General features: G+C 36.9%; 1 protein-coding gene across 1 annotated transcript in view; it reads right to left on the bottom strand.

The window, feature by feature from the left end:
- Positions 1-14,095: 14,095 nt before the first annotated feature.
- Positions 14,096-23,004, bottom strand: part of LOC136843881 (uncharacterized) — a 163,673-nt gene continuing 154,764 nt past the window's right edge. The window contains exon 2 of the mRNA XM_067112756.1: positions 14,096-16,927. Coding sequence (XP_066968857.1) covers positions 15,375-16,907 — 1,533 coding nt within the window. The 5' untranslated portion in view covers positions 16,908-16,927 and the 3' untranslated portion in view covers positions 14,096-15,374. The remainder of the gene's footprint in view (positions 16,928-23,004) is intronic.

Here is a 23,004-nt window from a genome sequence, read left to right as displayed (position 1 = left end):
ACAAATGTTCGTAAACAGTGATCCTGTACACCGATACTCATCAAAGCTTTGTGACCTCAGGCTTACTTATAATCATATGCGATTTGTTTCTAATTGCCGGCGTTAAACCATAAACCCAATATTTTACTGTAAGCATTTCATTACTGGATACCGCCTAGGGCCATTCATCTACGTGTTTGTACAGCAACGCCTTTATTTCCAGTCAGCCAACGAACTGCTACATTTTGCAATGTGTTCAATATCAGTAGAATGAGGACACTTGGATTTTAAAAGTACTAACACGTCACAGTCATTTTCTTTAGAATGAACTGATAAATTATCATTATAAATAAGCTTACGGCTTTCCCCTCGCAAATGACGAAGTGATTCACGAAAACCGCAGAACTGTCACTCAGTTTTACACGACCGGCAATTAGACGTCCACTTAGGTCACACGCTCACTGGTAACTGGGGGTAAAGGATGACAGTCTTGACTCTTGACAGATTGACAGCAGTATTACCAAAAAAATTTTGCCAAATTATGCTTATAGTCGGTCCAAGTCGGACGAAAAATATATGCTAAAAATAGCAAGAATTCATGTCAAATATGGTGTGTTTTTATGCTAGAATTATGCTAACATGCTATCATTATTTCATACATTTCTCAATACATTTGAGTTAAAACAACGACGTAATGGAAATTTCAAACATTTATATATTAGGTGAAATGATACAAATGTGACAGACTGACAATGTTTTGAATTAATTATTGGATATATTTGATGATCTCTACATGTTAGAAAACTTGAAATAAAACACCCTTTTCCTTTGATAGATCTCATACACAGTTACTTGAAAAATGTGTGAAAATCACTTCAGACATAATTAACATTTTGATATCTCTACTAACAAATGAAAGCTAAAAAGGGAAAACAAATCAATCTTTACTCATGAAGAAAAACATCCATATATATTCACGCTTCACTGATCATTTATCACGTCACTGTGGGTACATATTTCAGTTTATAGAATTTAACATCTCTGAAACACTATAGCTGAGTATGAAAATCGAGGAATTTTCTGCATTTTATGTAAAATTTTGTGAAAGTATGCTAAAATTAAGCTAAAACCCTTAGTATGCTAGAATTTATGCGAAGCTACTAATCTCTGGTCAACTTATGCTAAAAGCATAAAATTATGCTAGATTTGGTAACACTGGATGACTAATGGCCTCGGTGTGGATTTTAGTGACAGGTTCTTGACCCGAAGGTGGTTATCATTTAGTTTCTGCAACTGAAACTTGATATGCACCGAATTTCACGTTTCGAATCCTGGTCGGTGCAGAAACACTGATCAGTTATAATTCACTTAGGTGTACGTCATTACCATATTATACTGAATCTGATATTTTAAGCGATATCTGTGGCAGAATATTGGTGAATAAAAAAAAAAACAGTCATGCGTGTATAAGCGACAAAGATTCACACACACACAAACACACACACACACACACACATATATATATACATATACATATATATATATGTGTGTGTGTGTTCGTGTACCACAAAACCCCTTTAATATCTTACACCCAAACTGAATTGTATATGTGTATTGCACTCGGCCATTATTCGAGCCTATGCCCTTTGGGTTTGAGACTCAGGTAGGCTATCGACTATCTATTTGGCTATCAAGAGCTGACGGGGGAAGATGCGCAATCATATGTAATTCCTTTTGGATGTTAGTTTTTCCCAAGGTAAAGTGAATTCGATATAAAGGGGTTTTGTTGCTTTGTATAAAAAAAGATAGACAGTGACTTTAACTACCAGACTATATATAAAAATACGTACATACATATACACTTATGTGCGGCAACGCACACACGTATACATATGTATACATATTTATATGTTTTAGCTGATGATTTTGAAATTCTGTTGTAAAATTATTTTTATTCTTTTTATATTTGACATTCTCTACATAAATAAATTAAATTATTGTTTTTCATTATCACTACTTTTTAAACATTTTCTGATATATCTTGCTTACGATGTTCAGTATATATTTTTTTTTTCTTATCTCAGTAAACTCTCCAGGTTGATATCTCAATTTTGGGATCCGAAATGTAATATGCATGTGATTTAGGATGATTGGTAATGAAATACGTAAATTTGATTTTTTGCAAATAAATCGTGTTTTGGCGAGAAACAATTTCATTTCCATAAAAGGTAACTAGAGAAATTCAGAGCCTAAGGTAACTGGTGTTCACGAGATGTTATCAGAGTGGAGGCTAGTGGCACAAGCATGCGTAGGCCTAATGCTAGCTGGAACATTGTGACGTTCCAAAACATCACGTAATGTTATTTAAAAAACCAAATTAGTTGTAAGAAATAAATTTCGGACAGAATATGGCATACGAACATAAGAGAGAGAGAGAGAGAGAGAGAGAGAGAGAGAGAGAGAGAGAGAGAGAGAGAGAGAGAGAGAGAGACTGATTTTGTATACTTGAAGAAAATGCAGATCTTAGCATTTGATTTGTACATTGTTGGTTGCTAGTACGAGCTCATTTTATTCTCGCTGACCCTCACATACTTGCGTAGACGAGCATTGTTTTTCTGAGTGACAAAGAATAAAAAAAAAAAGTATAAGGAAAGAGTGAACGATGACGTTGAAGAGGTCAACAGCAAGGCAGACGTACATTTTACGAAAGGGGGTCAACTGAGGACAGGCATAAATCGTCTTAGGGATGGGGCGCGACTCTCTTTGCTCTGGCATCTGCCAAATTGACACTTGAATGCCCTTTCTAGAAGTTTCTTCGTATCGACCCATGGTATATAAGGAAGAGGCACTCACTTCAAATATCAGATTCGAAAGTCTTCTCTGGCGATCAGCTTCAAGAAGTAGAGCTCCCTCTTTTCTCACTACTCACTACCTGGTGTGTGGTTGATTTACTATCTAGGGATGCCACGCTTCCAACTTTGACTTGATGCGTATTTCAGCTATCTTTTCACAAACGCATCAGCTTAGACTCTGAAGCATTTTCTTAACGTTTTCGTTTTATGTTGTGATTTATAGTAATTTCTCTTTCCATTTCCCCTTTCAGCGACTGCGGTTTTTGAGCGATGGGTTTCGTCAACTTTTTCAACCCCTTGTTTGAGATGGGCAACAGCGAGAGGAGTTTTGATGAAGAGGAAATCTATGTAACCATCAGCGAAGTGCCGAGTATGGAAGCCAGCCGGCGTCCTGATAACATCTCTTGGAGTTTACCACTAGGAGGACAAGTTTCTCCTAGGTCTCTAGTTTCTTATTGTGTAAGGAGACTGGCTTTCATGATGAGGATGACCGAGGGCCACCATCCTTCTGCCTCCAGCACCGAAGAGGACAGTGCATCCTGGGCTAACTGGAGGCCTCATGAAAATCTGGAAGGATTCGAGAGCGAGATCATGAGAGTGGGCTCGTTCCTGAGTGTTGGCAACAAGCTGAACCACGCGTGGGGGGTCTTGGCTAGGAGGAGGCGGCTTTCTCCATTTGTTCTGCTCATGCGGTGTCTCGAGGTATTAAAGTGGTGGTCATCGAGGTCTGCAGAGAACCGCCATCGCAGAGACTCCAGCATTTCGGACAACCTATCCAGGGCTAGTCCCATGTCACGCGGAGGATCCGAGCCCATTAGGAGGAGATTGCTGATAACAGAAAGCGTTCGGCGGCCTTTGGTCAGTGAGCTGCCAAATTCCATTGCAAATATGCGATTTGCAGAGATTCTCCAAGTGAATAACTTGGTGCCGGCAGATGACGAAGAGCCTGAAGAAGTGCAAGTAGGAGAAGGAGAAAGTGGAGCAGAGCCTGACGGTGATTTCTGGCGTGATAACTACCTCAGAATCGTCTCTCGGGCCAGGAGTGTGAGGCAGCGTTCTAGGGGTCTCTGAACGATGGTACTTTGACAGCGTCCAGTGACCAGAGGTTAAACACCTGAGAGACTCAACCAGCTTAGCACAAAGAGTGCCGATGACTTTTAAACACCTCAACGCGTGGGACGCTTTTCCATAATCTAATGCAACGTGGAAAACTAGGTTAATTGACGAGATATGATAGAGTGTGTGCTACAGTTAGTGTCAAGAGTGGCTATCCCGCTAGTTAGGAGTGAAGTTGTTGTTTCAGACATAAATTTGATTGTTATTTGGGAAAGGGCAAACATCATTGCGTTTTGTATTTGTTATTCTTAAGGATTTCATGTAAGAAATTTGGAGTGGCACGTTTTAAATTCAAGAATGAAATTGCTTGTTTGAATTTGTACGGTAAACTCTCCGACAGAAACATCTAGGGGAAATATATGGTCACATTGTAAGATGAGAATTATACTGAAAATGCTCCCCAAGTAATAGCATTTTTTTTTTTTTTTTTTTTGCAAATAATGTCAGTACTTTCATCATATAATTGAAAATTTTCCGTTATTGTGCAAATAACTATCACTGAAATTTTGTCAAAATTCACATCACAATTTTTCAATTTTACTGAAAGTCTGTGATAAACTTTAAATAATTGTTTGGAAATATGATAAAAATTCAAAATTACGCTGATTAATGTAAATTTTTTTTGTTATTTCAACATGTTTCCATAACTATATCTAGAAAAATGTTATTACCAGAATATTGCCTCAGTCTTATAACTGCCATGAAGGAAAATAATATGAAATTTGCTCATTAGTTTTTTGTATGAAAATTTCATTTTCCGTCAGCTGCAAATTTGTAAATTTTCTTTTTAATTACAAATTTCCACGACGTTTGTGAAGGAATGCACTTCAAGAATTCTTCTTACTTTAAAGCAATGTATTCAAATTTGTCAAAAACTTAAAAATCTATGTCAAATTTCTTTTTTCAGTACGTTGCAATTTCATATTTTTTAATTCGGTTTCAATATTGTCGTCGATTTGTCAAATAAATAAATAAATTTTAAAAGTGTTATTCCATATGCTTTGTAATTTTTTGAGGATAAATAAAGTTTGACCAAAATTACAATGAATTTTTCTCAATTTTATTTTTTACAAAAATCCTTTTAGAGACGGCACGAGAAACAAAGAGATTCTGTGAATGTGATTCACCCTTTATATTTTCACTTATTGAAAGACCCATAAACCAGAGATATGCAAATGATCTCTTACAAAAAGAGAATTCAAGTTATTCACACGATTCTCATAAAATGTACTTGGGGATTGAATAAAGCACAAATAGGTGAATTAAAGGAGGAAGTTCGTTAGTTTCCTGGGAAATGTGATGGTAAGGTGTCACTAACAATTGAAAAAAAGGACGGAAAAATGACAGGCAAAATTTAGTCTAATATTCTTTTCGTTTGTGAAAGTCATCAGCTGGTGACAGCATTTATATATATATATATATATATATATATATATATATATATATATATATATATATATATATATATATATATATATATATATATATATATATATATATATATATATATATATATATATATATATATAACTATATATATACATATATAAATATATGGTGACAGCATTTATATATATATATATATATATATATATATATATATATATATATATATATATATATATATATATATATATATATATATATATATATAACTATATATACATATATAAAATATATATATATATATATATATATATATATATATATATATATATATGAATGAAATTTTATCACATCACCGTGATTCATATAGCCTACAAGCATTAAGCTACAAACGTCCTTTAATATTCAATTCGCTCTACCTCGGAAGTAATATATTTTCATATATGTTACCGAAGGGGAATTTTTTAGTTGATAATAAGTTCGTCGTCCCGTGGGCTCGAACCAGCGAAGGACAAGAACTCAGGACTACAGTGACGCATTAGCCCACCTCACTTGTTGGCTTTGTGGGCTAAGGCGTCACTGTAATCCTGAGTTCTTGTCCTTCGCTGGGTCGAGCCCACGGGACGACGAACTTATTATCAACTAAAAAATTCCTTCGGTAACATATATAAAAATATGTTATTTCCGAGGTAGAGCGAATTGATATTAAAGGACGTTTGTAGCTTAATGCTTTATATATATATATATATATATATATATATATATATATATATATATATATATATATATATATATATATATATATATATATATATATATATATATATATATATATATATATATATATATAGATGTACTAAGATTCAAAAAGTGAATGTACTTACACTCTTTCCCCCATTACTCATCTTCATCCACATTATTCTTTTCTTATTTTTTTGTTCTCTCTCTCTCTATCTCCCTCCTTCTCTGTGAGGATAAATATAATCGTGAATCCTATCATAATGGTTCTCATTATGAATTTGTTTCTCTCTCTCTTCCACTGTACCAGATATGTGTCTCCCTGCCTGATTATCTCCGCCCGTCTGTATATTGGCCTTCAGAAAGGGTGAGTGTCATATAAAGGTTCGGAGGTACAATGGTAAATGTATCATTCATCTTCATGTCATGGAAAGTGTTTTAATCTAGACGAGCGCCGTACATTTTCATGAGAGGCAATACTAAGAGCTCGGGAAGGAGTTTGGGTCTTATGAGAAATTTGAAGTCTTGTCTTACTTTAGTTTTTTTCTGTTATTAACGACTCGCATATCACCCTGATTCCTTGAAAACTAATGTCATTCTCCCATTATGTCACTTACTGTGCGTTTAGCTACCGAATGAAATACTTTTATTGAAATGAATTTTAGATTTCTCCGGAATGTATGTTGGACCAAAAGAGTCATGTCGTTGTTGTCTGACATGAAACGTCAATATTTCTTCATATTTTGTAAATAAAACGAGCTGATTTTACGTTTTTTTTTTTTCTAGCCGTGCAACCATCTTTGTTTCTGAGGCGTTGCAACGTTGCAATCTGATAGTGACATTGAAAATATTAACTTATTTTCTTATCTTCATGTTCTAATTATTATTATTATTATTATTATTATTATTATTATTATTATTATTATTATTATTATTATTATTATTATTATTATTATTAGTCCGTTTACTTGAAGACGGACCTGGTATTTGATTGACAAAAGGAAATTTATGTCAGTTTTCAGCAGTAATCTAATACATTTGAAGTTCTGAGCTGAATATTTGCTTCTTTTAAGGTAGAGAGAGAGAGAGAGAGAGAGAGAGAGAGAGAGAGAGAGAGGGTTCATCCCAAAACAAGCGTGTATTTGTCGCGATGAACATGTGTTACTGATCCCGGCTTTAGAAAAGTAAAAAATAGATATATATGTTACAGTCAAACTGTGAAATCAGTCATTTCGTGAAATGACTGAAATTTCAGGCAGATAGCGAAATGCACTTAGGGGACATTTGATCCCCCAGGAGCTAGTACTAAACACGGCGAAACAGTGAGTCACCTACACTGTTTCGCCGGGTTTAGTACTAGTCCCTGGGGGGGTCAAATGTATTTCGCCGTGTTTAGTACTAGCTCCTGGGGATCAAATGTCCCTAAGTGCATTTCGCTATCTGCCTGAAATTTCAGTCATTTCACGAAATGACTGATTTCACAGTTTGACTGTAACATATATATATATATATATATATATATATATATATATATATATATATATATATATATATATATATATATATATATATATATATATATATCGAGATTTATTCTGAAAGCTAACAAAAAAATTTATATTTACTTCGATGAATATTTGGTTTTTATTTCGGGATTGTGACAAAGTTTATATAACTATTTTAGGTAAGAAATATGGTTAGTGTTTTTTCAACTTAGGCAAAAGCGTTTAAATCAGTTTTTTTTTAATTATGAAGTTTTTCATATATCTTAAAAAGTGATTGAAAATAAACATTTTTGGTCTAATTGTTTAACTATTGATGCTAAGGAAATGCACATATGATACTTTAATACTTTAATAACATCTTATTACTTTTATTACACTATTTAATAGATATTGCAACTGTAATATTTGTACAGTTTTTGACTTTAGCATTATAATAATTTTTTTTTAAGCTGACGTTAAATATCCACAGCCGATATCGTAAGCTACGGAGGATGCTGAATAGCATAAGCAGCCAGACGTGATTACTTCTGTGATATCAGCTGCCCAGATTTACAGTCAGCTCAAAAAAAAAAAATAATAAAAAGACTATACAAACTGAATACCAACTAATCTTCATTCAAGAAATGAGAATTTAAACATTTACGCTAATTTTCCTACCCTCAAAAACCCAACTCAAAAATCAATCTAACTGCATTGGAAAGTTGCACATCATTGTTATCAAAGAAAAGCAATAAACAGTCACTGAAACACTTGTAATATTACAACATTACCTAGAAAACAACTTATATTGTTGTCTTCCAATGATCATTCACCTCATCAGATCATCTTGAAAATGTTTATTATGTCTAAAAACGAGAGCTGTCTTAATTACCAGACATTCCCTCTCTTGACAAACTTTCCCGTGCTTCATAGACACGTCAGTGTCACCTATCTTTAACTCTGTCATTTCACGCTAATTGACTTCTTATCCCGCATGCTATTATAGATTAAAAAAAAAACCTTTACAATTGTAAGGTGAATGACAATCTTCAAAATTCCCTGATTTTGATTCATAATGATATGCCTGCAAATCTCTACAAAAGTCGTAATTGTTGATGTTTCTAAGGCTAATAGTTCAACTTATACTAGTAGTAGGCCTATGTCTACAAAGTTCACACACACATGAAGAAGATAAAACACAAAGGTAGTGATGGCCTTTGGAGATGAAAATATTAAAACATAGAACAGTGATGACCTTTGAAGTATTATAGTAACATTATTAAGATGAATCATCTCGAAAGATGGCTTCATCTAGTGACGCCTGTATGGGGGCCTCGTATCCTCTCCCTGATGGCGGGTAAACAAGATGAAATCGCGCTAGAAATTTCCTACAGTAGCTCGTCTTTCTCCCCTTCCTTCTCCCTCTTGCATTTCTTCGGGGTTTTCACCTGCTACCAGTATAAGGCCATCCATACTGCAAGCATCTGCATATTGGAGAATTCCGAAAGCATTCCTTAGCTCACTGATCAAAGGCCGCTGGCTAGACAATGATGATGAGTCGCTATTACTTGCCTCTTCAGAGTTACATCCACTCAGCACAATCGAGATATTGCATGGTACCTTCTCACTGCATTCCCTTGAGTTTTGTAAGTCACTGCAATAAAGGGACCTACATTGATCGCTGCAACTGTTGGAGGCACGCGCCCTTTGCCTGCGCCTCAAACAGTTAATAGGTGTTTCACTGTACAAAGCCGCATACCGTGACTCAGTGTCAGGCACAATAATGCTTGGTGAAGCCTCTCCCGTTAAAGCAATGACTAAGGGTTTGAAGTAAATACCTCGGTTTTCAATGGCCCTCCCCCATCCAGCCAAAGGAATGAGTTCACCAAGAAATGGTGTTCTTGGTGTGACACATAAAGGAAACTCAGTTAGAACTATCTTCATCAGGACGTGCTCTGTCCTTGGGTCTCTTAACATGACATTTTTGCAACCCGCAGCTGATATGTCGTAAAGAGCTGCCCCATCCTTTACAGTCTCACATACGCTCTGGAGCCTCATCTTATACGAAACCTTCAACTCAAAGTAATTTTCTGCTGACCTCCTAACCTTTTCCAATTTCTTGATAGAATACATCAACAGAAACTCTTGAGGAGGAAGCCTTCCAGTAAGGGTGGCACTCGACAGGTTGTCATGAGAACTCAGGGCTAATTCCCTTCTCAGCCTTTCATTTCTTATTTCGTCAGATTGTTCATAATTCCTCCCGGTAACCCCGAAAATGTTGTCTAGTTCCATACAGGAGTGTAAAAAATAGCGATTATCGACCAGAACCGGTGTGGATTCCAGTTTCATGAGGCAATTCACAAATGAAATTTCTGGATAATGAAGCCCCTCACTTAATGTTAGGCACCTTAGACTGTTGCAAGTACTCATCTCTAATTCCATTCCCAGCATTTCGCCCATTATCTTCCCATATTCTCCACCATCCATCCTGATAGCGGTGTAAATTTTGTCCAGCTCACTGAAGGAAAGATTCTCAGTGAGCCTCATCAGAGACTCCAGTTTCACGACACAGTACATGAACAGAGATGCTCCAGAATACGGTGTCCTCTTCAGGGCGATACACCACAGGCTGTTACTGAAGCCAGTGCCCAGTTCCATTCCCAGCTTTTCATTTCTAATTGCTTCAGATACTGCATCATTCCACTTGTCAGCATTCCTCAATTTAATGTAGGTCAGGGTTACTGTCGAATCTGATTTCTCAAGAGAACATATGAACACGGATGTATCAGAACACACCCTTCTCCTCCTCCTCCCTGAGGTGGCATTCCAAAAGCTGTCAAGAGAACTCGTGTTTCGTTCCACTCTCAGCATTTCACTACTGATTGCTTTGGATTCCCCACGATGCCTCCAGTAAAAACTGTAACTGTTGTCTGGTTTGGTGCAAGTTTCTCCAAAATTGTTTATCTCAGTCAGTCTCATTTCTGACCCAGATTTCTCGAGGCACTGTGTGAACAGAGGCGCTGGAGTATGCACTCTCCTCATGAGGATGGTGCTCAGATAGCGTTGTCTTCTGATTGCTCCATATATTCCAGCATAGCTCCAGCTATGATAACCATTTTCCCGCTCGGCGTCAGACTCTAGAAAATCAGGACGCTCGGCCAGCCTCAATGCCAACTCCAGTACCTCGAGACAATACTCGAACAGAGACCCTGGGAAATGTAGCCTCCTTCCTGGAGTGAGACTCCGTAGACTAGTACAGGAGCTCGAGTTTGATTCCAGTGCCAGCATTTCCATCCTGGAAGTCAGGGATTCTACACGAAGCCTCCAATTAACCCAGTGGACGTTGCCCAGCAACTGGGTGAAGTTCTTCGTTCAAATACCACAATAACTGAAAGGAGTAGGCAAGGGAAATTATTGCAAACCACTCCTAGTATTCAGTGTAAAATGATAACGATAAAGAAATATTTTAAAGAAATTGGAAACGGGGAACAAATAACTGATGTGAACTAGATATCCGGTCAACTAAAACTATAGTTATATTTAATAAGTGACAATTAGAACTGAGAAACAAATAAGCGAGTGGAGAAACAACCACAGAGCCTCTTCATCTGACACACTAAAAGCTGAAAACTACGATTCACAAGAATTCATAACTATCAGCACGCAAAAAAAAAAAAAAAAAAAAATGATGAGATAACCACAAATAAAAATTGAAGAACTAAATATTACCACAACTCATCACGACTAACTTCCGAATTCCCAAATCCACGGTCTGTGCTAAGAGCTAAAGGATAAGTCAAGCTGCAAGGAAGATTTGCATCAGGAGTTGATCAAATTCCATGAAGTAGAACCTCGATATCCTTACCTGTAGAAAGTTGTGTGTTGAGTAGGGGATTCCTATAGAGGATGTTGCTGACAACGGAAGGCTTGCGATTCTGAAGTTTGGGGTGCGTGCCCCCTTCTTTTATACCCTTCCTTACTGTAATGAACCCTGTGGAAAGGGCATTCGCGCGTCTCTTGCGAAGTTTCGAGAGAAAAGGGCCGCGCGCTGACCGCGCCTGGGTGGATAACCTCCAGTAACAATATGGCGTTAAATGCCCGCCATTTTCCTCAACCACTGACTTGTTATTATTATTATTATTATTATTATTATTATTATTATTATTATTATTATTATTGTTGTTGTTCGTTGCCCCAGAAAGACTAGGCTGTGATATATCCGCTTGCACACACAGCTAGGTCTCGTTAAGAAGAAAATAATAGTTAGTTTTTCGAGTATATTTATAATTCGTCTTATGAAACGGTAATTTCTCCGTTACAGGATGTATACTTCATCCAGTGTTCTAAGTCAGCAGATGGATTGATATTTCTCTCTCTCTCTCTCTCTCTCTCTCTCTCTCTCTCTCTCTCTCTCTCTCTCTCTCTCTTTATATATATATATATATATATATATATATATATATATATATATATATATATATATATATATATATATAGAGTATTATATGTATGTATATGTATAAATATATATACACATAGATATGTATATATAATGTATGTATATATATACATATATATATGTATATATATATATATATATATATATATATATATATATATATATATATATACACACATATATATATATATATATATATATATGTATATATATATATATATATATATATATATATATATATATATATAAAGAGAAATAAAGAGAGAGGTTATAGGTAGATAGATAGACAGATATGCATACTTTATATTTATACAGCGTTCTTGATGAGGGATCTCATTAACATCTCATTTTACAGCACAAGCATGGCTCTTTTGGAAACGACTTTCTGTTGCACTACCTTTGTCTCGCAAAGGCCAGCCAATTTTGCAATCCGTTTCCATATGACAAGCATTTATTCCAGATGGTATCGTATCTACAACTACTCCCTTTAACTGAACTATGTGGCCCAGGAAGTTTATTATGTCTGGCACCAGCATATGTTGGGTGGTTGGAATCGAAAAGGTCGATAGACTGGCAAAGAGCGCCATGTGGATTATTACAGACTGATTCCACTACTGTTGAGGAATTTTTCCTCGATAATGGAAGATTTATTAGGGATTATTGTCAGCTTTTGTGATGAATTTCTTTTCCCTCATCTTACGACGTGAGAAGACCCTTCCTCTCCAGTTGTCAGTATGTGGATGGCAATTACCTACTTCCTAGTAAACGAGGAGAGAAATTTGTGTTAAATATTAGTGTATTTTGAAATTTATTTGAGGTGAACGTATTCACGAAATTAGTTCTTTTAGTCATTGCCAATGATTAATTTTCCTTATGTATCTACAGCCGTTTAACAGTAAATTTTGTCATTCTATGACTGAGTATGGACATTTGCATACGTATATCTGTCAACGTTTTTCGATAGGTTGATTTTAACATGAAAATTTGTAACTAATTGTTCCCGTGGAGGATCGTTTAGTGTCGCTGACCAACTTCGTATGGCGTTCGCTATTTATAGTGTCAGGTCCCCCTTTCCTTCTTCTATCTATCATTCTCCTCCTCATCTTCTTCTTTCTGCCTGAAATTCCAAACAGTTACTCTCTGCCTTTCTGCCTCGAATCAGTGGTTATTAACCAGGGGCGCTCGCACCCCTAGGGGGTTACGAAGCCGGTTCCTAAGGGGTGCGAGGGTGTCTATGAATAATTAAAGCAAAATATATTTTTATATACGCATGTTATTTTTTCTGCAAAAAATAAAATAAAATAAAATAAAATAATAATAATTATTATTATTATTTTTATTATTATAATTTTTTTTTATTTCAGCAATTCAGGGAGTGCGAGAACTGACTGCTGATTCGGGAGGGGTGCACACACTGAAGAAGGTTAAGAACCACTGACTTAGAGAAACGCTCATTTGGGGACGACCGTTAAAACGAATCGAGGACAGGACGAACCTCCCTTTTCAGTCTTCTTGCTAGTTTCGATTCTCTCCTTTTGGATCATATTCATTTTATATTACTTTCGTTGTTAACGGCTTGCTTCTCCTTAAACTGCCTTTGAAATTATTGATTTTATTTCCAGTTATATTATTATTCAGTGGATGAAAACTATTCCTATGGAACAAGCCCACCAAAGGGGCCATTGACTCGAAATTTAAGCTTTCAAAGAATATTAAGGTGTTCATTAGCAAGAAACAAGAAGAAGTAAAGGGAAATACAGAAAGAAGAGAGATACCACTTATTAAAAAAGAAAAAAAGAAAAAATAAATTGATAAACAGATAAAATGTATTAAAATGAAAAGAATAGTACTTGTTTATTTAGTTCTGTGTCTTTTGTGCAGGCGAAGTGAATAAATAAGTTTTCTTCAGTTTGGATGAGATGAATTACTGCCTCTCCTCTTGACTTTGGAATTTATTTTCACACCAATATTTATCGATAGATCAAAGAATTTTATATATAGAATTTTATATATACCTTTGGTGTAAATTTTTCAGTTTATTGCAATGTTATGGCAGTGCAGGCCTTTTTATTTATGTGGACTGATCCTGTATCCAACTTATATAGTGGAATCTCTGTTTGTTCATCATGGAAACTTCGTTAATTTTCAAATTCTAAAAATCTTGACATGTTTTTTTTTTTTTTTTTGAAAAGCACGATATATACAAACAGATAATTGAATACCTTAAGCAAACAGGGTTTGAGAGAAAGAACACAGGTAGAATGCAAAGTTTATTTTAGACTGACACAATAAATTATACACATTCTAAAAATTTTTTTACTCTGCCCTAATATTTGTGCGAAGTTGATGAAACTGAATTTGAAGACAAGAATCTACATCAAAATTTCTACAGTTTAAGTGAAAAAAGCAGTTTCACAGTTACAATGTTTACAGTACACACAAGAAATTAAAGTAAGACATTCTAATGTAATATTTCCTGACTACAAGAAGTTTTCATACAGGGCTTGAATGAAGTAGATATTGATGTTAATCAATTTTGGCAATGTATCCCGTGTCTCAAAAGAAAGACAATTTTTATGGCTAAAATAAGCCCCATATCATAACTTCTTTATTTTCCGTCATGGAAAGGTGGACATAACTGTAGCTTCCGCTTAATCGTGTTGTCTCTAACACTATTCTAAATTATTCTAAATTTAAGGAAGCGTCCAGGTTGTCAATCATCTTCTAATCTTAGAAATTCTTATAGTCTAGGGATGCTCCTTAAGGCTGCCTGTGTGGTGGCCTTGCATTCTTGCTCGCAGAAGCAAGTCTTAGGAAGAATTCGTGTAAGATATTTGCAGAGCAGTCCGTCTTATCTTCTACTCTTAGAAATTCTATGTACTAGTCTAGGGATGCTCCTTGAGGCTGCCTGTGTGGTGGCCTTGCATTCTTACTGCAGAACCAAGTCTTAGGAAGAACTCGTGTAAGATATTTGCAGAGCAGTTCGTCTTATCTTCTACTCTTAGAAATTCTATGTACTAGTCTAGGGATGCTCCTTGAGGCTGCCTGTGTGGTGGCCTTGCATTCTTACTCGCAGAACCAAGTCTTAGGAAGAACTCTTGTAAGATATTTGCAGAGCAGTTCGTCTTATCTTCTACTCTTAGAAATTCTATGTACTAGTCTAGGGATGCTCCTTGAGGCTGCCTGTGTGGTGGCCTTGCATTCTTACTCGCAGAACCAAGTCTTAGGAAGAACTCGTGTAAGATATTTGCAGAGCAGTTCGTCTTATCTTCTAATCTTAGAAATTCTATGTACTAGTCTAGGGCACCACGTCTTGTCTTCTAATCTTAGAAATTCTATGTACTAGTCTAGGGATGCTCCTTAAGGCTGCCTGTGTGGTGGCCCAGCATTCTTGCTTGCAGAAGCAAGTCTTAGGAAGAATTCGTGTAAGATATTTGCAAGAGCAGCTCGTCTGATCTCGTACTCCTCTGCCTCTTGCATTTCTTCCAGTTCCTCCCCAGCTGCCGGCTCAAGGCTGGCCTCGTCGTTAGCATCATCGTGGTTAGGGTCAAGTGCCTCTCCACAGATGCTGCAACGGTGCGCATTCTCGTTGTTGTCCATTTCATCACTGCCTTCCTCCTCTATGTCATGGAGGTCAAGGCTGACTCCCCTCAAACGGAGATATTCGAGATTGCAGGACATGGGTTCCCTCTTGCAGCTGCCGAAGCTATTCACAGGAGCCTTGCTTTGTGCAGGCCCTTTGTTGGGAGGAGTGTCTGGCGCAAAAAGACTCTGTTGACCAAGTGAAATTAATTGGAGTTCAGGAGGAATGCCTTGTTCTCTCGCGGCCATCAAGTTCCTAGCCCTCATATAGGCACGTATACGTCTTGGGGGTTCAGGTAAAGGTGATTCAGGTGCAGTGACCGCTGGGATGCTCATCAGAGGTCTTAGCGTGGTGATGTCGAATTGCACAGTTGGTGAATTGCCAATGGGCAGATTATCATAGAAAGTCAAATGTGGTGTCAGATGGAGTACGTTGATCCTAATCCGGAAAAGAAGGTGATTATCAACCAGACTTATCATCCCCTCCAGTTCAGTGCAACAGTCCTCGGGCAGCAACACATAAAAGACCAGTGTCAGACTGACGACGATTCTTTGCATGTTGTCTCTAGATATCAGGACTAATTGCATTCTCAGCCTTTCCCAGTTAGTGGCTCCCAGTTCTCCAAAAATCCCCAAGTTGACCCTGAAGACGATTTCCAGGTCAATGTAGTAGTCCATGAAGTTGTGAGATATGTCCTGTTCTGTTCCCAGCAGTTCACTTCCGATTGCCGCGGACGCCAGAAAATGGCTCAGGTCAATGCTGAAGGAGTTCGTTTCGACGTTGTATTCTGCAAAATGACGACGCTGGTCTGGTCCATGGCTTAAGTTGGGAACGTTGTTATTGTGATCGGCCTCCGTTAACATCAATTCATGCCTCATAGCCGTAGGTTCTCCATGATTCCCCCAGCTAGCCCCGTAAATGCGATGAGGTTCAAGGCTTGAGCCTGTGAAATGCTGAGACATGGTCAATTCCAGTCTCAGCACTTCACTCCTGATTGATGCATATTCTCGACGAAGCCTCATGTTGATCCTATGGGCGTTGTACAGCTCGATGTAGTGGATTAGCACATAGCGATGCTCGGCCTGCATCCTTGGCAATCGCAGTGCCTGGAGGCAGAGATTGAACAGAGAGTCCGGCGAAGACCTTCGCCGCGTTGGTCCAGCGTTCGTCAGGCTGCTGGGAGCGTTGCGGTCCGCGTCACCTCCCTGCTCGTCTCTCCCGGTATCTTCGGGTCCTCCGCGGTTCCTCCGATTACCCCGCAGCATGTTGCCTAGCTTGATGTAGGTATCCAGGAAGGGGATGATGCCCATAGGTCAGGTAACCACAGCAGCTGGAAGCAAGAGAAAAAGAAATTAATCACGGACATCCCACTGTTCGCATGCAACTTCAAATAGAATTGATATAGAAGTAAGAGAAAAATAATAGACAACTCACTGAAAATATCAACAAAATAGTAGAGATGACGTTACTCTTTTAAAGTTAGAAAATTGAGAAAATGACAAAATGCAATGCACAAAGTCAAGACACTGAACGATGGAACAAATATCTTGGAGCTATTGTTCGCAAAAGAAAACTGATAAGAAAAAGTTGCAATTCAGAGCCATTGTTTACAAATGCCAAAAAATGAAATGATAAATTGAATAACTAAATAACTGAAATTATTAAGCAAAAAGCATCAACAATGTATATGAACCACTGTATTTTTCAAAATACAAAACAGGCTAAAAAAAAAGCGAGCTTTCGACCGTTTGCACAACTTCAACAAACTTTTTGTGGCTTTTTACTTATTATTCCCGGTCACAGTATAGTCACTGATGAACCATAGACTAAAACTGTTGTTCACGTAACTCGGAAACTGTAAATATCAAGGAACTGTATCAGAGACCATGATAATTATACTTGGGATGAGTCTAAGGGCGGATAAACGAGTTAAGTTAATGAACAAGTCAGACCAACTGTGAAACATGAAGGCATCGAAGCTGAAAAACTGAAGTCGCTGAATAAAATCCATGACTGAATAGCCAACAGGTTGTATTAAAAAATTTATTGGACCGAATAGATTAATGAAAGTGAAATGAACTTTCACACAAGGCACAATAAACTTTAAGAAAAAATTAAAAAGTTACGGTCGCCGAGACCCATCGCACAGAGTCGTCAGATAATCACAATGAGAAAATAATATTTCAGAGCACTGACAATATAAGCGGAACCAGTGAAAACCCAGATTACAGGGCAGTACGACAAGGAGTTATAGGCGTTAAGAGACCTGATGAGGACCTCTGTAATTAAAAGGTACTTTTCGAAACTTGAAACACTGACGGAACTTACGGAGTGTCCTCGTCTGTACCACTGAAACTGTACCACTGAAACTGTACCACTGAAACTGTACCACTGAAACTGTAGCACCGAAGCTGTACCACTGAAGCTGAGACGACTAAAGACGTCGCCGCAATACGAAAAGCTAAAAGAATTCACTGGGAGCCGGAGGGAAACGCGATCAGAGTATAAAACAACTCGGACCGTTCGACTGGCTGAATCGAGCTAGACTAAAGTGCTCTCTAAGTCTTGCTGTTCTTCCTTGAAGATGCTCACAACGAGAAAAAACCTACGAATGTGATGCTCAGCTTGCCTGCCTCCTCCTTTTATACACAACAGGGGTGTAACGAACTCCCTGCGAAACGTCCTCTTTCTGTATGCTTTACGTAAATGGTTTTGCTGGCTGTGCCGACGACGGCGCGCGTTTGCCCTTGGCCGTCCGGCTCGTTCTGACGACACATGAGCCGCCATTTTTATATGTTCTATTGCTTCTATTTATCATTTATTTATTTTTGCTCGACAGGAAGGCAATGTTTGATTATCTGAAGGCATAATGTGCACGTTTGCGTCAGAAAAAAAAAAGAGCACCAATTGTCTGAAGGAATAATATGCACGTTTGTATCAAGAAGACGATAGTACCAATAATTTGTAAAATCATAATTCAACTGTTAAAATGAGAATTTCGTCATTACAAGGAATATGTTTCTAATGTATAGTCTCTCTCTCTCTCTCTCTCTCTCTCTCTCTCTCTCTCTCTCTCTCTCTCTCTCTCTCTCCTCGTAGCATAGCAGCAAAATTGCGGGATCAGTCTTTGATTCTCGAAACTGGACGTTTCCTAAAATTCAGGCGGCCTCTCTTGACCTCAGCAACGAATTAATTACCGACTTGGTTATCGACTGTTGTAGGTCGCCGCTAGGTTTTTTTCCCGATATTATCATTATTACTATGATTATGATTATTAGAATAGACTGCTTCCATGGGAACGAGAATATGAAGCGAAGAAGGAATAAGCTCTGTTGATGAAAATCCGTATTTTCGTTTTGATTTTTGCGTTGTTTTTGCTATGGTATTTATATTTTATATCTCGTTGTATTAGAAGCTTTGGAGGTGAATCAGCCAATTCACGTATGAAGAAAACGTATTGATTCTGTCTTCTTCCCTGAATTCTTAGTGGATTTAAAAACTATTTTGGATCATTTGCTAAACTTGATTGGGAAACTATACGCCATATTTGGTCGACCTGAATCGAAAGATTATCCAGACAGTGTTCTTTCTGCTTTTGCCATCCATATTTTTTTCATCTTCGGGTAAAAAAAAAAAAAATGAAAAAACTATCATAGTCATAGTTTATTTGACGTTCGCTTTATTCGATCCTTTATGTTACTGATGTTGTTTTGTTTGCTTTGTTATTTTTTCTTTTATGTGGTTTATTTCTTATTTTCTCATTTCGGTTTCACGTGTTTTGATGCTCGGGCCTTTAGGCTCGTAACATTCTGCTTTTTCTGTTAGGATTGCGATAATAATAATAATAATAATAATAATAATAATAATAATAATAATAATAATAATAATAATAATAATAATGAATGTTATTTTTATCATCTGGAAATAATAATAACAATAATAATAATAATAATAATAATAATAATAATAATAATAATAATAATGACTATTATTTTTATAGTTTGAAAAAATTAATAATAACCAACTTTAACCATTACAGCTATGTTTGCTTGTAACCGCTTATTTGAAAGCTAGAAGATTAATTAGAAAAAAAAAAACTAATGGTTTTCACTTAATAAGATGAATTAAAGCAGAGAATATTCGCCATTTTAAGCCAGAAAACCAAATGAGAAGTATTCCTTCTTAGCAGAAACTTTAAGAAAAAAAAGCGAAAGAATGAGAAATCAATCGAATAAATATTACACATAATACAAAACCGTCTTTTGTGATCTAACGAAGATAAAAGTCTGAAGAAAACAAGTTGAATTTTTTTACATTAAATTAGCAATGACAGACATCTTGCTTTTTATTTTTATATTTTATTGGTTCAGTACAATCCTTCGCTCACACCTACCAGTAACACTATGTAAGGTTTACTAGGTTCTCTAGATAAAAGGTCTTTTTTGACGTCATCCTTGAAGTGTGACATTCTACTCAAGTTACTCGGCAACTGATTCCGGTTCGATGGTCTTACAAACCTTAGAATGCTGCCCCCAATATCTGTATTTGCTCGAGGAATACACAGTTCGTTACTTTGTCCGGTCATTCTAACAATCTGAATATTACATACACACGGGAATTGAAATAACTATTCAGGCAGTACATTACTGAATTGAGTTGAATATAGATTTTAGGCCAAAGGCCAAGCACTGGGACCTATGAGGTCATTCAGCGCTGGAAATGAAAATTGAGAGTAGGTAGGTCTGAAAGGTGTATCAGGAGGAAAACCTCGCAGTTGCACTATGAAATATTTGTTAAGAGAGTGGATAGCGAGATGGAAGAAAGGTAATATGAATGGAGGTACAGTAAAAGGAATGAAAGGGGTTGCAGCTAGGGGGGCGAAGGGACGCTGTAAAGAACGAGTAATGAACACTCACTTCTAACTTCTCTCTTTCTCTTTCTCTCTCTCTCTCTCTCTCTCTCTCTCTCTCTCTCTCTCTCTCTCTCTGTTGTCCCTACTCGCCCGGTTCGAGATTCGCCGTACTTTTCCCGTCCGCGCTTTTTCTGTCCGCACTTTATTCTGTCCGCATTTTTTCTATCCGCATTTCTTTCTGCCTGCACTTTTTTCTGTCCGCACTTTTTCTGTCCGCACTTTTTCTGTCCGCGCTTATTTTCCGTCCGCACTTTTTCTATCCGCACTTTTTTCTGTCCTCACTATTTTCTGTCCGCGCTTTTTCTGTCCGCACTTTTTCTGTCCGCGCTTTTTCTATCCGCACTTTTTTCTGTCCGCTCTTTTTCTATCCGCAGTTTTTCTGTCCGCACTTTATTCTGTCCACACTTTTTCTATCCACACTTTTTTCTGTCCGCACTTTTTTCTGTCCGCACTTTTTTCTGTCCGCACTTTTTCTATTCGCACTTTTTCTGTCCGCAATTTTTTCTGTCCGCACTTTTTCTGTCCGCACTTTTTTCTGTCCGCACTTTTTCGGTCCGCCCTCAGATCTTAAAACCTCCTGGGGTTAGAGGGCTGCGAATTGGTATGTTGATCATCCACCCTCCAATCATCAAACATACCAAATTGCAGCCCTCTAGCCTCGGTAGTTTTTATTTGATTTAAGGTTAAAGTTAGCCAAAAACGTGCTTCAGGCAACGATGTAGGATAGACCACTACTGGGCCGTGGTTAAAGTTTCATGGGCCACGACTCATACAGTATTATACCGAGACCATCGATAGGTAGACTTATTTTCAGTGGCCTTGATTATATGCTGTAGCGGCTGTACAGAAAACTCGTTTGCGCAGAAGAAACTTCGGTGCATTTTTTACTTGTTTTATTAAAGGAGGAACTTGGAGGCCATACCCCATATGGTAGAACATTAATTAATAATAATTAGAACCAGAGATTCAACTATTGTTCTCCGGGTATTAGAATCAATGCAATGTTTGATGCGATATATTTAGTAAAAAGCTCCAGTAATCTTTTTTAGTTATCGTGTCTATATATGACAAATAATCATCCACACACACACATATATATATATATATATATATATATATATATATATATATATATATATATATATATATATATATATATATATATATATATATATATATATATATATATAGGCTACATTATGGATCAATATTTGTCGTATGACAAGCCTATAGACGAGATATCTAAACAGGTTACTAGAACTTTTACTCCATAAATTACATCAAACATTACACACACACACACACACACACACACACACACGCACACACACACAGATATATATATATATATATATATATATATATATATATATATATATATATATATACATGTATTTACTAGGAGTTATGCTAGTATCATTGACTTTTATTATTACATCTGAAGGAACCCGAGAAATATATTGCCTAGATCCTATAAGGATGCGCCGAGTCTTCCTGTCAATCAACATTTTGGCCGTTTTTCCGAAAATAAACTTTTGCGCCACGTACTATATTTTCTGCTCGCTTAACCAAGCCCTCAGTGTCACCTATCTCTCCTGTAGGAATTATTTGTATATCATCTGTATTTTACAACGTCACAGTTTTTTTTCATTTTAATTTTCGCATAGATCATTTACATGAATTAGGAAAAGAACTGGACCCAGGATGGAGCCTTGGGGAACCCCGCAAGAAATAACTTGGGAAGATGATATCGTATTTCCTAAACGAACAGACTGACAAAGCTCTTTTAAATAACTCTGAAGTCAGAGGCCATCGATATTTATCAATGGTTCCATACATTTCGTCACTAACAAGATACGAGGCAAATAAAATACGAGAATTTACGCTTTCTTTTTTTATTGTCTTTTACTGTGCACGTGGTATCCTACAGGCGCGTGACAGGAGCCTATTGTTTTTTTTTTTTTTTTTCTTCTTTTTGAGGTAGACGGAGCTTTCGATGTAGGGTTGGGGGCGGGGCTTTGGATGCGCGGAGTGCGGGCGGAGCTTGGGTTGTGGGTGGGTGGGAAGGGGGTTTGGACGTTGGGGGCAGGGCGTGACGTGGCGAGCACAAAAGAAAGAGAAGTCAACTGTTCACACAAAACTATCCATGGTATTTTTTTTTTTTTTGGAGAGTGAGAGAGAGAGACTGTAGTCTGAGTACCTCTTGCTGATATATTATTATTATTATTATTATTATTATTATTATTATTATTATTATTATTTAGAATATACGAACACTACGACATAGAAAACAAGCCCACCCAAGGGGCCATTGACTTGAATTTCAAGCTTCCAAAGAACGTGGTGTTCATTTGAAAGACGTAACAGGAGGTAAAAAGGAAAACAGAAAGAAGAGACCACTTATTAGGAAAGAAAAAAAATGATTTAAGAAATAATAAATAAATAAATAGAAGAAATGTAAGTAAAATACGAGGAGAATTGTTTTAGGGTAGTAA

Source organism: Macrobrachium rosenbergii, chromosome 12, assembly GCF_040412425.1.
Source record: "Macrobrachium rosenbergii isolate ZJJX-2024 chromosome 12, ASM4041242v1, whole genome shotgun sequence".
Lineage (NCBI taxonomy): Eukaryota > Metazoa > Arthropoda > Malacostraca > Decapoda > Palaemonidae > Macrobrachium > Macrobrachium rosenbergii.
Note: the sequence above shows the minus strand (reverse complement) of the source record. Positions and strands in the feature narration are given on the sequence as shown.